This window comes from Gymnodraco acuticeps, unplaced genomic scaffold, assembly GCF_902827175.1.
Source record: "Gymnodraco acuticeps unplaced genomic scaffold, fGymAcu1.1, whole genome shotgun sequence".
Lineage (NCBI taxonomy): Eukaryota > Metazoa > Chordata > Actinopteri > Perciformes > Bathydraconidae > Gymnodraco > Gymnodraco acuticeps.
This window is the reverse complement of record NW_022989881.1, coordinates 35,001-49,860: the sequence shown is the minus strand read 5'-3', so window position 1 is coordinate 49,860 and position 14,860 is coordinate 35,001. Positions and strand designations below refer to the sequence as shown.

The 14,860-nt window shown below is 36.9% G+C and overlaps 1 protein-coding gene across 1 annotated transcript in view; it reads left to right on the top strand.

The window, feature by feature from the left end:
* Nucleotides 1-391: 391 nt before the first annotated feature.
* LOC117534315 (caskin-1-like) overlaps nt 392-14,860 on the top strand; it is a gene marked incomplete at its 5' end in the record, with an annotated part of 33,731 nt that continues 19,262 nt past the window's right edge. The window contains 3 exon segments of the mRNA XM_034198516.1: nt 392-640; nt 4,782-4,886; nt 12,797-12,912. Coding sequence (XP_034054407.1) covers nt 392-640; nt 4,782-4,886; nt 12,797-12,912 — 470 coding nt within the window.

The following is a 14,860-nucleotide window of genomic DNA, read 5'->3' as shown; positions in this document are numbered from 1 at the left end:
AAAATGTCCTATGTCGCAAAATAAGACACTAAGGTCTTAAAAATGATGGACCATCCCCGCTTCCATCGTCCATCACTTTAACCCCTCCATACATTTCATTTCTACAACGGCCACATATTTGTCGACTCCTCCTCCTTCTTCTTCCTCGCACCTTTTAACATCCAACATTTTCCTCCACCACCTTTTTGATTTACTTTGTAACCTCAACCTTCTTTGTTTTTAATTTGTCTTTCCCCCTCCCCTCTCCCTCCTTCTTTCTTTCATGTAACTCTCTGTTTTGTCGTCTGTTGGCGGTGGTTCACTGTTGGCTGGCTGTGTGTGTGTGTGTGTGTGTGTGTGTGTGTGTGTGTGTGTGTGTGTGTGTGTGTCGTCGCGGTGGGTGTTATTTTAGGTTTGGCCAGCACAGTCATTTGCACTCAACAGTTTCAAAAGATACCGCTGGTTCCTCCGGCAACGGTTGCCCCTGCAAACTCGATATTGAACGGCAACGACACCACCTTCCATCAGATCCATATCCTGCCTCCACCGCCTCCTCCTCCACCTCCACATTCCCATCAGCCACTGCTTCCACTTTTCACTTCCTTTGGCTATAGCAAGTCGCCCGTGACAAGCCCACAGGGAGAAACCCCCACTGCCCCAGGTACACGCCCCCTTTTCTCATTATTTGTATTATTATTATTATGATTATTATTATATTTATTATGATTATCAAAGCTTCAAGGGATGCTTTTTTCTCTGCACACTTAAGCAAAACTCTATTTCTGATTGGTCGTGTAAAACTCTAATTTAAATGCAGTTATAAAAAAGGCATCCATTGAAGTTTTCTGTTATGGATCATTATTTATGTATCTTTATGTGTTGATCATACTGTATAGCTTTTATTTTTCTGTTGTTGCTGTTATCATCTCCATTAGAGAGAGCCACTTTTAGACAGGAGTATAAGATGTTTGAGCCACTTGCTAAGCTAATGGGTATGCTAAAATGCTAATTTATTTAAGTATTAAGATTAAGTTATGCAGGTCTTGTCATCAAATATATATTTACTCTACAGCTTAACTATAATCTAACAATCGGATTAAAATTGATTGAAGGGTTTAAAGAAGTTGTAGTGTTATAAAAATACAGCTAATGTTGCTAGCTTTATTTTTTGAAAATACTGCTATAGAGAAACAGAATACAGTTGAACTTTGTGGTTAATATAAACTAGATTACAAAAGCAGACAGAGATAATTGAACATTTTGTAAGAAAGGCTATTTATAAGGAGATTTACTCTGCTAGTAGACGCTTAGCTTAGCATAGCACAGAAGCATCTAGCTTGGCTCTTTGCATAGGTAACACATCCATCAATTAGTCCCAAAAAATACATGTTGTAAAGCTAGGCTAGCATCTATTTTCACTACTCTTAGCTTTGATGTTAAGCTGCGGTTAGCATAGCTTAGCTTAGCACAGAAGCATCTAGCTTGGCTCTTTGCATAGGTAACACATCCATCAATAACTCCAGAAACGATCCATTATTCAAATAGGCTAGCATCTGTCGCTAGTAGTCGGTTAAATTAGCTTCCAAACGTAATAAAATGTGTAAACAAGCACCTCTAAATTACCTCTAAAAAGTAAAAAAACTAGAAAATGTACAAGAAAATGTACAGTCTTTGAGTAACTGTAATTATTTGCTTGACACCTATATGCAAAACGTCATAATTCAATGGATATAGCCTCTGAACAACCTGTAATTCTTGTTAAATTGGTAGTGATTGACATTAGGACCCACTTAATTGAAGAATCTTTAGTGAATACCTACGCTAGTGAGGAAGAATAGATGTTGGGTGGTAGAAACTCACCATTTTGCCTCAGACCTCTGTTCACCTGATTTAGTTTGTGCCTTATTTAAATGTCTTTTCGTTTTACCTTATTTTTCCTTCATCGTCCTCTTCGTTCTTTCCTCTTCCCCCCGTACATCTCCAGTAACTTTCACCAAGACAAATCCTGCAAGTTTCTGAACCCCAGACATCACACACATCCCTCTCCTGACCAGACTGTGTGTTTTCGTTCTGTCCTGCCTCGTCCTGCGTGTTATTGTCACGTCTGATCATTTTAACACCACTTACCCACCTTGCACTTATACCCTCAATGTGTGTGTGTGAGAGTGTGTGTGTTGGTGGTGAAGGGTGGGAATAGTAAAGTTAAGATAGTGCCGGGTTTTGGACGGGGGATTGTGCTGAAACACAAATGTTGATTTTAACAATTTCAAAACCACACCTAATGAGTCTCGGCAAAATTGTCTTTTTGTTTTGGGAAAGATTGCCGTTAAAGATGTTTACATTTAGAGGTAAAGGTAAAGCTTTGATGACATTAACCAGGGATATTTTCTTTTCAGCTTAGAAATCAAGAATATATTTAATTGAAAATGTGTTATGTAAGGGACCTAAAATGTATTGTTAGAAAAATGTGTCACATGGGATGTTTTGCAGGTAAGGTATTCACTGACTTTGACATTTCTGTTCTGTAAATGGGAAACTTTACTGGTCACCATTTTGTTTCCTCCAAGAGAATAAACCCCTCTACGCAAAAATAACTGTCACACAGTAAGCCTGAAGACTGTGAATTCAGGAATGAGTCCTAAACCCAGAAATGAGTCAGCATTTTAGCACTTTCCTGTTCCCTCGTCTGAAAGTCAATGGTCCTCTCATCCTTCAGGTGACGTGAAGTCATGTGACCGTGCTGTAGTTCATTTATAGCCCAACATTAGCCTCCTTTAGCTTAGCGGTGGTAACGTGAAGTCATGTGACCGGGCTGTAGTTCATTCATAGCCCAACATTAGCCACCTTTAGCTTAGCGGTGGTGACGTGAAGTCATGTGACCGTGCTGTAGTTCATTTATAGCCCAACATTAGCCTCCTTTAGCTTAGCGGTGGTGACGTGAAGTCATGTGACCGTGCTGTAGTTCCTTTATCGCCCAACATTAGCCGCCTCTAGCTTAGCGGTGGTGACGTGAAGTCATGTGACCGGGCCGTAGTTCCTTTATAGCCCAACATTAGCCTCCTTTAGCTTAGCGGTGGTGACGTGAAGTCATGTGACTGTGCTGTAGTTCCTTTATAGCCCAACATTAGCCTCCTTTAGCTTAGCGGTGGTGACGTGAAGTCATGTGACCGGGCCGTAGTTCCTTTATAGCCCAACATTAGCCTCCTTTAGCTTAGCGGTGGTGACGTGAAGTCATGTGACCGTGCTGTAGTTCCTTTATAGCCCAACATTAGCCTCCTTTAGCTTAGCGGTGGTGACGTGAAGTCATGTGACCGTGCTGTAGTTCCTTTATAGCCCAACATTAGCCACCTTTAGCTTAGCGGTGGTGACGTGAAGTCATGTGACCGTGCTGTAGTTCCTTTATAGCCCAACATTAGCCACCTTTAGCTTAGCGGTGGTGACGTGAAGTCATGTGACCGTGCTGTAGTTCCTTTAAAAAATACTATGCATTTACTTATAACTAAATCAGGTCAACATACTTTCCCTATTTGTTGTTCATAAGTGCTGAAAACATTTCTTTTTAAACTCACAGAAGCTTGAAGTCAAATCAAAGCCTTTGAAAGCTGACTGTTCAGTCCTTTGTTTCTCTTGGAGGGATTCAAAATGTGCACAAAGAGAATCTGCAGAACTACATGAAAGCAAATGGAACTTGTTGACGTGTTTCTCTGAGCACTGTTTGCCACACATATAAACCATTTATAAACCTTATTAGGATGGTTATAATGGTTTATGACACTCTCCAAATGCACGACAGCAGCCCCATTCTGATGAGACTTACATATATAATCCAACACATATTATATATGTATGTGTATGTACATTATGGCATATATATGTGTTTGTACACACAGATATTCACGTTATGGATTTATTTATGTACTATGGGTATATAAATGTTTTCATATATATATGCTGTATTTTCTCTGTGTATAACTGTGTGTGTGTGTGTGTGTGTGTGTTGTGAGTATGAGAGTGTGGTGTGTGAGTTAGTTTGAAATATCCTTTTTAAAAAAACTTCCTTATGCGCCTTTAATCCCATCTCCCAGCTCTCCTTATGACCCCTCTGTATTTTCCGTATGTTTTGCAGATAAGTTTGAATTTATTAATTAACCCCACGTCACCCTTCTTTTAAAAAATATATAATTACAACAGCAGCAATCTGCTAAAGTAAGTGTCCGTTGTTGAAATGAAGTGAAGTTGAATTTATTTGTAAGGGCAGAGGTGGGAGAAGTACTCAAATATTGTACTTGAGTAAAAGTAGAAGTACCAGAGTGTAGGAATACTCTGTTACAGTAAAAGTCCTGCATTCAAAATGTTCCTCAAGTAAAAGTAGAAAAGTATTCTCATCAAAATATATCATAACTATGGAACAAAAAGCTAAAGTAGCTAAAGGTTGAATGGCAACCATTGCTTACATGTTAGCCATATCAACTAATAATGAAGTTCGTTCAGCTTCCCCAAAGCTGACAAAAATATTTAAATATATTTGCTGCATAGCATGCTACTAGCATACATAGCCTATTATTTGATCTTGCCTCAGTATTAGCGACTTTTTTGATATCAGTCGCTACACAGAGCTTAAAGGAGATTCAATATCGAAGTTTACCAGTTACACTCAGAAACAAAAACACAACTCCAGAAAGCTTGTTCAGTTGCCCAAATGTTCTGCTTTAAATGCTAATATCTGACAGCAAAGGGATAGCATTGCTTCCTGGGCCAGTTTAGGGTCGGTTAGCGGCTAACGGTGGTGTTCTGTGTTGAAGGTTGCCGCGGCTCAGAGGTCAGTCCTCACAGCTCCCCCACCACGTCCTGCGGGCCCCAAGGAGGCTCCAACGAAGAGATCTGGGTTCTGCGCAAACCCACGGCAGGTAACTGCCCTCAACCCCGAAACCTTAAACTCCAACCAGCGGGCAAACAGTATCTGACGGCCGTTCAAAAGATTCAAAGATTCAAATTGTCATATGCACAAAGCTCAGAGATGGCAAAAGTACACACATCCTTTCCTCAAGTAGACGTACAGATACTCGTGTTTAAAAATACATTGGTAAAAGTAGAAGTACTGACTAAACTTCTTTACTCAAGTAAAAGTAAAGAGGCTTTGAAATGTACTTCAGTAGAAAGTACCCATAACTAGCAGCTGCTTTAAAGAGTACCTGACCTCCCTTTATATTAATAGAACAATAATGTCATTGTTAGCTAATGAATGTTTCCATGCTGAACAACGGCAACATGACAACGTTTCCATTGGTCCCTCTTCTTTAGAGAAGACCAGGAAATGATGGATACACGGATCGTGTTCAAATCAATAGGCACGCAATGACTCTAAAGAATAATGATCACGCATCAAACACACATTCAGACTAAAGGAACCAGCTGTTTGGAAAATGAGAGAAGTAGAAAGTACAGGTATTTGAGTTCAACATGTAAGAAGTAGAAAGTACAGGTATTTGAGTTCAACATGTAAGAAGTAGAAAGTACAGGTATTTGGGTTCAACATGTAAGAAGTAGAAAGTACAGGTATTTGAGTTCAACATGAGAGAAGTAGAAAGTACAGGTATTTGTGTTCAACATGTGAGAAGTAGAAAGTACAGGTATTTGGGTTCAACATGTAAGAAGTAGAAAGTACAGGTATTTGGGTTCAACATGTAAGAAGTAGAAAGTACAGGTATTTGGGTTCAACATGTAAGAAGTAGAAAGTACAGATATTTGGGTTCAACATGTAAGAAGTAGAAAGTACAGATATTTGGGTTCAACATGTGAGAAGTAGAAAGTACAGGTATTTGGGTTCAACATGTAAGAAGTAGAAAGTACAGGTATTTGTGTTCAACATGTAAGAAGTAGAAAGTACAGGTATTTGTGTTCAACATGTAAGAAGTAGAAAGTACAGGTATTTGGGTTCAACATGTGAGAAGTAGAAAGTACAGGTATTTTGGGTTCAACATGTAAGAAGTAGAAAGTACAGGTATTTGTGTTCAACATGTAAGAAGTAGAAAGTACAGGTATTTGGGTTCAACATGTAAGAAGTAGAAAGTACAGGTATTTGAGTTCAACATGTAAGAAGTAGAAAGTACAGGTATTTGGGTTCAACATGTAAGAAGTAGAAAGTACAGGTATTTGTGTTCAACATGTAAGAAGTAGAAAGTACAGATATTAGTGTTCAACATGTAAGAAGTAGAAAGTACAGGTATTTGAGTTCAACATGTAAGAAGTAGAAAGTACAGGTATTTGGGTTCAACATGTAAGAAGTAGAAAGTACAGGTATTTGAGTTCAACATGTAAGAAGTAGAAAGTACAGGTATTTGAGTTCAACATGTAAGAAGTAGAAAGTACAGGTATTTGTGTTCAACATGTAAGAAGTAGAAAGTACAGATATTAGTGTTCAACATGTAAGAAGTAGAAAGTACAGGTATTTGTGTTCAACATGTAAGAAGTAGAAAGTACAGGTATTTGTGTTCAAAATGTAAGAAGTAGAAAGTACAGGTATTTGTGTTCAAAATGTAAGAAGTAGAAAGTACAGGTATTTGTGTTCAAAATGTAAGAAGTAGAAAGTACAGGTATTTGAGTTCAACATGTAAGAAGTAGAAAGTACAGGTATTTGTGTTCAAAATGTAAGAAGTAGAAAGTAAAGGTATTTGTGTTCAACATGTGAGAAGTAGAAAGTACAGGTATTTGAGTTCAACATGTAAGAAGTAGAAAGTACAGGTATTTGTGTTCAACATGTGAGAAGTAGAAAGTACAGGTATTTGTGTTCAAAATGTAAGAAGTAGAAAGTACAGGTATTTGTGTTCAACATGTGAGAAGTAGAAAGTACAGGTATTTGTGTTCAAAATGTAAGAAGTAGAAAGTACAGGTATTTGTGTTCAAAATGTAAGAAGTAGAAAGTACAGGTATTTGTGTTCAAAATGTAAGAAGTAGAAAGTACAGGTATTTGTGTTCAAAATGTAAGAAGTAGAAAGTACAGGTATTTGTGTTCAACATGTAAGAAGTAGAAAGTACAGGTATTTGTGTTCAACATGTAAGAAGTAGAAAGTACAGGTATTTGTGTTCAACATGTGAGAAGTAGAAAATACAGGTATTTGTGTTCAACATGTAAGAAGTAGAAAGTACAGGTATTTGAGTTCAACATGTGAGAAGTAGAAAGTACAGGTATTTGAGTTCAACATGTAAGAAGTAGAAAGTACAGGTATTTGTGTTGAAAATGTGAGAAGTAGAAAGTACAGGTATTTGAGTTCAACATGTAAGAAGTAGAAAGTACAGGTATTTGTGTTCAAAATGTGAGAAGTAGAAAGTACAGGTATTTGTGTTGAAAATGTGAGAAGTAGAAAGTACAGGTATTTGAGTTCAACATGTGAGAAGTAGAAAGTACAGGTATTTGTGTTCAAAATGTGAGAAGTAGAAAGTACAGGTATTTTAGTTCAACATGTGAGAAGTAGAAAGTACAGGTATTTGTGTTCAAAATGTGAGAAGTAGAAAGTACAGGTATTTGAGTTCAACATGTAAGAAGTAGAAAGTACAGGTATTTGAGTTCAACATGTCAGAAGTAGAAAGTACAGGTATTTGTGTTCAAAATATAAGAAGTAGAAAGTACAGGTATTTGAGTTCAACATGTGAGAAGTAGAAAGTACAGGTATTTGAGTTCAACATGTAAGAAGTAGAAAGTACAGGTATTTGAGTTCAACATGTGAGAAGTAGAAAGTTCAGGTATTTGAGTTCAACATGTAAGAAGTAGAAAGTACAGGTATTTGAGTTCAACATGTGAGAAGTAGAAAGTACAGGTATTTGAGTTCAACATGTAAGAAGTAGAAAGTACAGGTATTTGTGTTCAACATGTAAGAAGTAGAAAGTACAGGTATTTGGGTTCAACATGTAAGAAGTAGAAAGTACAGGTATTTGAGTTCAACATGTAAGAAGTAGAAAGTACAGGTATTTGAGTTCAACATGTAAGAAGTAGAAAGTACAGGTATTTGTGTTCAACATGTAAGTAGTAGAAAGTACAGGTATTTGTGTTCAACATGTAAGAAGTAGAAAGTACAGGTATTTGAGTTCAACATGAGAGAAGTAGAAAGTACAGGTATTTGGGTTCAACATGTAAGAAGTAGAAAGTACAGGTATTTGAGTTCAACATGTAAGAAGTAGAAAGTACAGGTATTTGGGTTCAACATGTAAGAAGTAGAAAGTACAGGTATTTGAGTTCAACATGTAAGAAGTAGAAAGTACAGGTATTTGTGTTCAACATGTAAGTAGTAGAAAGTACAGGTATTTGTGTTCAACATGTAAGAAGTAGAAAGTACAGGTATTTGTGTTCAACATGTAAGTAGTAGAAAGTACAGGTATTTGTGTTCAACATGTAAGTAGTAGAAAGTACAGGTATTTGTGTTCAACATGTAAGAAGTAGAAAGTACAGGTATTTGTGTTCAACATGTAAGAAGTAGAAAGTACAGGTATTTGAGTTCAACATGAGAGAAGTAGAAAGTACAGGTATTTGAGTTCAACATGTAAGAAGTAGAAAGTACAGGTATTTGAGTTCAACATGTGAGAAGTAGAAAGTACAGGTATTTGTGTTCAACATGTAAGAAGTAGAAAGTACAGGTATTTGTGTTCAAATGTAAGAAGTAGAAAGTACAGGTATTTGTGTTCAACATGTAAGAAGTAGAAAGTACAGGTATTTGTGTTCAACATGTAAGAAGTAGAAAGTACAGGTATTTGAGTTCAACATGTGAGAAGTAGAAAGTACAGGTATTTGTGTTCAACATGTAAGAAGTAGAAAGTACAGGTATTTGTGTTCAACATGTAAGAAGTAGAAAGTACAGGTATTTGAGTTCAACATGTAAGAAGTAGAAAGTACAGGTATTTGAGTTCAACATGTAAGAAGTAGAAAGTACAGGTATTTGTGTTCAACATGTAAGAAGTAGAAAGTACAGGTATTTGTGTTCAACATGTAAGAAGTAGAAAGTACAGGTATTTGGGTTCAACATGTAAGAAGTAGAAAGTACAGGTATTTGTGTTCAACATGTAAGAAGTAGAAAGTACAGGTATTTGTGTTCAACATGTAAGAAGTAGAAAGTACAGGTATTTGTGTTCAACATGTAAGAAGTAGAAAGTACAGGTATTTGAGTTCAACATGTAAGAAGTAGAAAGTACAGGTATTTGGGTTCAACATGTAAGAAGTAGAAAGTACAGGTATTTGGGTTCAACATGTGAGAAGTAGAAAGTACAGGTATTTGTGTTCAACATGTGAGAAGTAGAAAGTACAGGTATTTGGGTTCAACATGTAAGAAGTAGAAAGTACAGGTATTTGAGTTCAACATGTAAGAAGTAGAAAGTACAGGTATTTGTGTTCAACATGTAAGAAGTAGAAAGTACAGGTATTTGAGTTCAACATGTAAGAAGTAGAAAGTACAGGTATTTGGGTTCAAAGTGTAAGAAGTAGAAAGTACAGGTATTTGAGTTCAACATGTAAGAAGTAGAAAGTACAGGTATTTGGGTTCAACATGTAAGAAGTAGAAAGTACAGGTATTTGGGTTCAACATGTAAGAAGTAGAAAGTACAGGTATTTGGGTTCAACATGTAAGAAGTAGAAAGTACAGGTATTTGTGTTCAACATGTAAGAAGTAGAAAGTACAGGTATTTGGGTTCAAAGTGTAAGAAGTAGAAAGTACAGGTATTTGAGTTCAACATGTAAGAAGTAGAAAGTACAGGTATTTGGGTTCAAAGTGTAAGAAGTAGAAAGTACAGGTATTTGAGTTCAACATGTAAGAAGTAGAAAGTACAGGTATTTGAGTTCAACATGTAAGAAGTAGAAAGTACAGGTATTTGGGTTCAAAGTGTAAGAAGTAGAAAGTACAGGTATTTGGGTTCAACATGTAAGAAGTAGAAAGTACAGGTATTTGGGTTCAACATGTAAGAAGTAGAAAGTACAGGTATTTGTGTTCAACATGTAAGAAGTAGAAAGTACAGGTATTTGGGTTCAAAGTGTAAGAAGTAGAAAGTACAGGTATTTGAGTTCAACATGTAAGAAGTAGAAAGTACAGGTATTTGAGTTCAACATGTAAGAAGTAGAAAGTACAGGTATTTGGGTTCAAAGTGTAAGAAGTAGAAAGTACAGGTATTTGAGTTCAACATGTAAGAAGTAGAAAGTACAGGTATTTGGGTTCAACATGTAAGAAGTAGAAAGTACAGGTATTTGGGTTCAACATGTAAGAAGTAGAAAGTACAGGTATTTGGGTTCAACATGTAAGAAGTAGAAAGTACAGGTATTTGGGTTCAACATGTAAGAAGTAGAAAGTACAGGTATTTGGGTTCAACATGTAAGAAGTAGAAAGTACAGGTATTTGAGTTCAACATGTAAGAAGTAGAAAGTACAGGTATTTGGGTTCAACATGTAAGAAGTAGAAAGTACAGGTATTTGGGTTCAACATGTAAGAAGTAGAAAGTACAGGTATTTGTGTTCAACATGTAAGAAGTAGAAAGTACAGGTATTTGGGTTCAACATGTAAGAAGTAGAAAGTACAGGTATTTGGGTTCAACATGTAAGAAGTAGAAAGTACAGGTATTTGAGTTCAACATGTAAGAAGTAGAAAGTACAGGTATTTGAGTTCAACATGTGAGAAGTATAAAGTACAGGTATTTGAGTTCAACATGTAAGAAGTAGAAAGTACAGGTATTTGAGTTCAACATGTAAGAAGTAGAAAGTACAGGTATTTGAGTTCAACATGTAAGAATTAGAAAGTACAGGTATTTGTGTTCAACATGTAAGAAGTAGAAAGTACAGGTATTTGTGTTCAACATGTAAGAAGTAGAAAGTACAGGTATTTGAGTTCAACATGTGAGAAGTATAAAGTACAGGTATTTGAGTTCAACATGTAAGAAGTAGAAAGTACAGGTATTTGAGTTCAACATGTGAGAAGTAGAAAGTACAGGTATTTGAGTTCAACATGTAAGAAGTAGAAAAGTACAGGTATTTGAGTTCAACATGTAAGAAGTAGAAAGTACAGGTATTTGTGTTCAACATGTAAGAAGTAGAAAGTACAGGTATTTGTGTTCAACATGTAAGAAGTAGAAAGTACAGGTATTTGAGTTCAACATGTAAGAAGTAGAAAGTACAGGTATTTGAGTTCAACATGTAAGAAGTAGAAAGTACAGGTATTTGAGTTCAACATGTAAGAAGTAGAAAGTACAGGTATTTGAGTTCAACATGTAAGAAGTAGAAAGTACAGGTATTTGTGTTCAACATGTAAGAAGTAGAAAGTACAGGTATTTGAGTTCAACATGTAAGAAGTAGAAAGTACAGGTATTTGAGTTCAACATGTGAGAAGTAGAAAGTACAGGTATTTGAGTTCAACATGTAAGAAGTAGAAAGTACAGGTATTTGTGTTCAACATGTAAGAAGTAGAAAGTACAGGTATTTGAGTTCAACATGTAAGAAGTAGAAAGTACAGGTATTTGGGTTCAAAGTGTAAGAAGTAGAAAGTACAGGTATTTGGGTTCAAAGTGCACCAAAGTCCGGAAGCATCTGCAATGTTTCTGGATCACTCATTCTCCTGTGAAGTAAAGGCAAAACTAATATAGGATATTAGAACCACAAAGTTAGCAACACTGCTTTGTGTACCGATGGTTTTGTCGGGTAAATAAAGTGTTATACGATGTAATCACTTCCAAAGATGCTATTTTAGGATGGTTTTTTCGGGACATATTTGGTAGGAATTATGAAATAAAAAGCCATCTACTATTTCAATTTTTTTTAGACCCAATATCCGAGTTTCTTTATGACATTTTCGGTTATTTCTCTGCATTTTAAAAGGCTGTTAAATAGTCAAGTTAGGACTCTCTTTGAAATGTAATGACCTTGTTGAAGCAGATCAAGTGTTTGTAAAGTCATTTTGACGCGTGGCAGCTGTCCAGTCTTATCTCATATCTCATGTAAAACAGCCGTGTGTGTACGTTCCCTCTTCACATGCCTATCACGCCGAGTTGTTTTCAGTTTTGAGAACCCAATCGTGCATCCATTTCAAAGTCAAAAGTTAAAGTCAACTTTATTGTCAATCTTTCAGTTTGTGTCCAGAGAGAGATCGAAATACCGTTTCAATACAAAAACAAATAGAAATAGAAATATGTATATATCTACACACAATCAACAGACACATTTATACTTATGCACACATTAAAACGTAAATAAAAGCACAACAATCAATATACAAAATAACAGCCACTTCGTTGAGCTAAACGATGTTTGAAGGCTTTCAGATACTCTTTGACCCGCTCCTGCTTCCATCTATAGATCAGCTGAACTCAGTAGCTTATGTTTAGACGGCATCGGTCTACTGTGTGTCTGTCCACTGGATGCATGGAGAAGGAAGCAACGTAGGGAGAAAAGGTGTGTGTGTGTGTGTGTGTGTGTGTGTGTGTGTGTGTGGAAGCAAAAGGTGTGTCTTGTTGACTCCACTTCCTGTGTTTGTTGCTCAGTCGTTCGTCACCTGTCTGTCTGTCAAACTACATGCTGCCCAGTGCATTTCAAAGGAGAGTCACACCTGTTGCCACGTTGCTTTGGATATCAGCTAAACCACTCAATGTGTGTGTGTGTGTGTGTGTGTGTGTGTGTGTGTGTGTGTGTGTGTGTGTGTATGACTGTATGCATCCATCTGTTTGTTGCATGTGTGCATTTGTTTGCACAATATCTATACATATTGTTCGGGCGGTTGCATGCATGCGTGTGAATGTGTGTATGTGTGTGAATGTATGTGTGTGTGTGTGTGTGTGTGTGTGTGTGTGTGTGTTGCAGGAGGGGACCGCAGCAGTTTGGGCAGTTCTGGCAGTGTGACCAGTGTTCGGTCGTCGGGCAGCGGTCAGAGCGCCGGCAGCGTTCACGTGATGCACGCGCAGTCCGAGGGGGTGAAGGTAAAACACACACACACACACACACACACACACACACTACCCTGTAACTCGTGTGTGTTTAACTGTGAACAGTTGAAATATGGACTGATGCAGTGATTGAACCTTTTAACATATTATCATAACTATTGAACAAAAAGCTAACGTTGCTAAAGTGTGAATTGGAAACCATTGCTTACACGACCTTTCATTTAATCAACTTATCATTTATCAATGTTGTATTTTCAGTTCGTTCAGCTCCAACATATACTCTTTGATCTCGCCTCAGTTAAGTGCTAATCTAATTTAAAGCCTTTTTTGATATCAGTCGCTACACAGAGCTTAAAGGAGATTCAATATCATTACCAGATACACTCAGAATGAAAGAACACAACTCCAGATATGTTGTTCAGTTGCCCAAATGTTCTGCTTTAAATGCTAATATCTGAGAGCCGAGGGGTGAAGGCACCACACACACACTCTACCCTGTAATTCATGTGTGTTTAAGCGTGAATATTACAAATATGGACAAGGGCATTGATTAAAGCTTTCATGTATTGTTTGTAATGCCTCTCTGTGAACATCGAGTCCACATTTGGTGACTTTCTGATCCTTATTTCCAGAGAGAGATACATGTGATAAAGTATACACTGCCTCCTTTGGAGAAGATCACATTTTCACTATTATCGTTATTGGGAGTATTCAAACATCAGGGAAAAACGAATTAAGCAATAAGATATGTTTCTAAAACCATCCATTGAAAAATCTACACATATTTAAGCAGTGAAAAAACGCTTTATTCGACCTCTTAGGTGTCTCAACTTTTAGGGGCTTAAATTCCTCTAATATACTGCATGCGCTGTTTTAAGTAATATTCCAAGATGTGCAGAAAACAAAAATCTGCTGATCCATTTTCTAGGTTCAATCTTTATTATATATAATGTAATAATAATCATTTGTATTTATAGGATGCATTTTGGGGTATTCACAGACACTTTACAGGCTAAAAATCCTAAAAACAACATTATAAGTGGGTATTAACAGTTTTTACCAGATTATTTTGAATACTTATTGAATTTCCTGTTTGGTTTCAACCATTTTTGAAAGGGTTATTTGTTGTAAGACTTGTTTGGTGCCAGAATAATACAATTAAATTAAGAATATGAACTTCAAACTCACCTGGAAAATGTTTGATTTGTATCCTATTTAGAAATCAGGGGAATGGTGAACTTCGGCCTCGTGTGGCCAAAGTGAGAACTACAACAACAAACGATCGGTTTTACCTGTTTTACAGAAACTTCTAAAATGATCCTGGAAACCTTTTTTTTGTCTGTTCTTAAATCTTTAAACAGAAACAAAAAAGATTAAAACCAGATGCATAAATTGATCACCAGATTTCTTGATACAGGTCTGCTTCTCGGGGCTTTCTTATAAATAGCAAGAACCAGAGAGAAAAACAGTTTTTAAAATATAAACCTGAAAATGTACAAATAAAAAGTGTTGAATCACTCCAACAACCTCATCTCACAATGATCCGTTTGGTGTTTCAGCCAATCAGAGACAGGTTCTGTATATATCTGAGCCCTGTGATATCAAATCAAATCAAATTTGATTTCTATAGCACATTTAAAAACGATTTTCGGTCGAGCCAAAGTGCTGCACATGCAGATAATAAATAACACATTCCTACCGATATAAACAGAAGACAATAAATTACAACATCAAATATAAAAATCAAACACAGGGAAGTGTCATGAGTCGTGCTCTGCTCTGATTAGAAGGCCAGGGTGAAGAAGTGTGTTTTTAGTGTTGATTTAAAACCCCCTAGGGTCTGGGCCGACCTCACATGGAGGGGCAGAGTGTTCCAGAGCCTGGGGCCAGCCGCCGCGAAGGCTCGGTGCCCTCTGGTTTTTAGCCTGGTTTTAGGCACTACCAGTAGCAGCTGGTCAGCAGACCTTAACGCTCTGGCTGG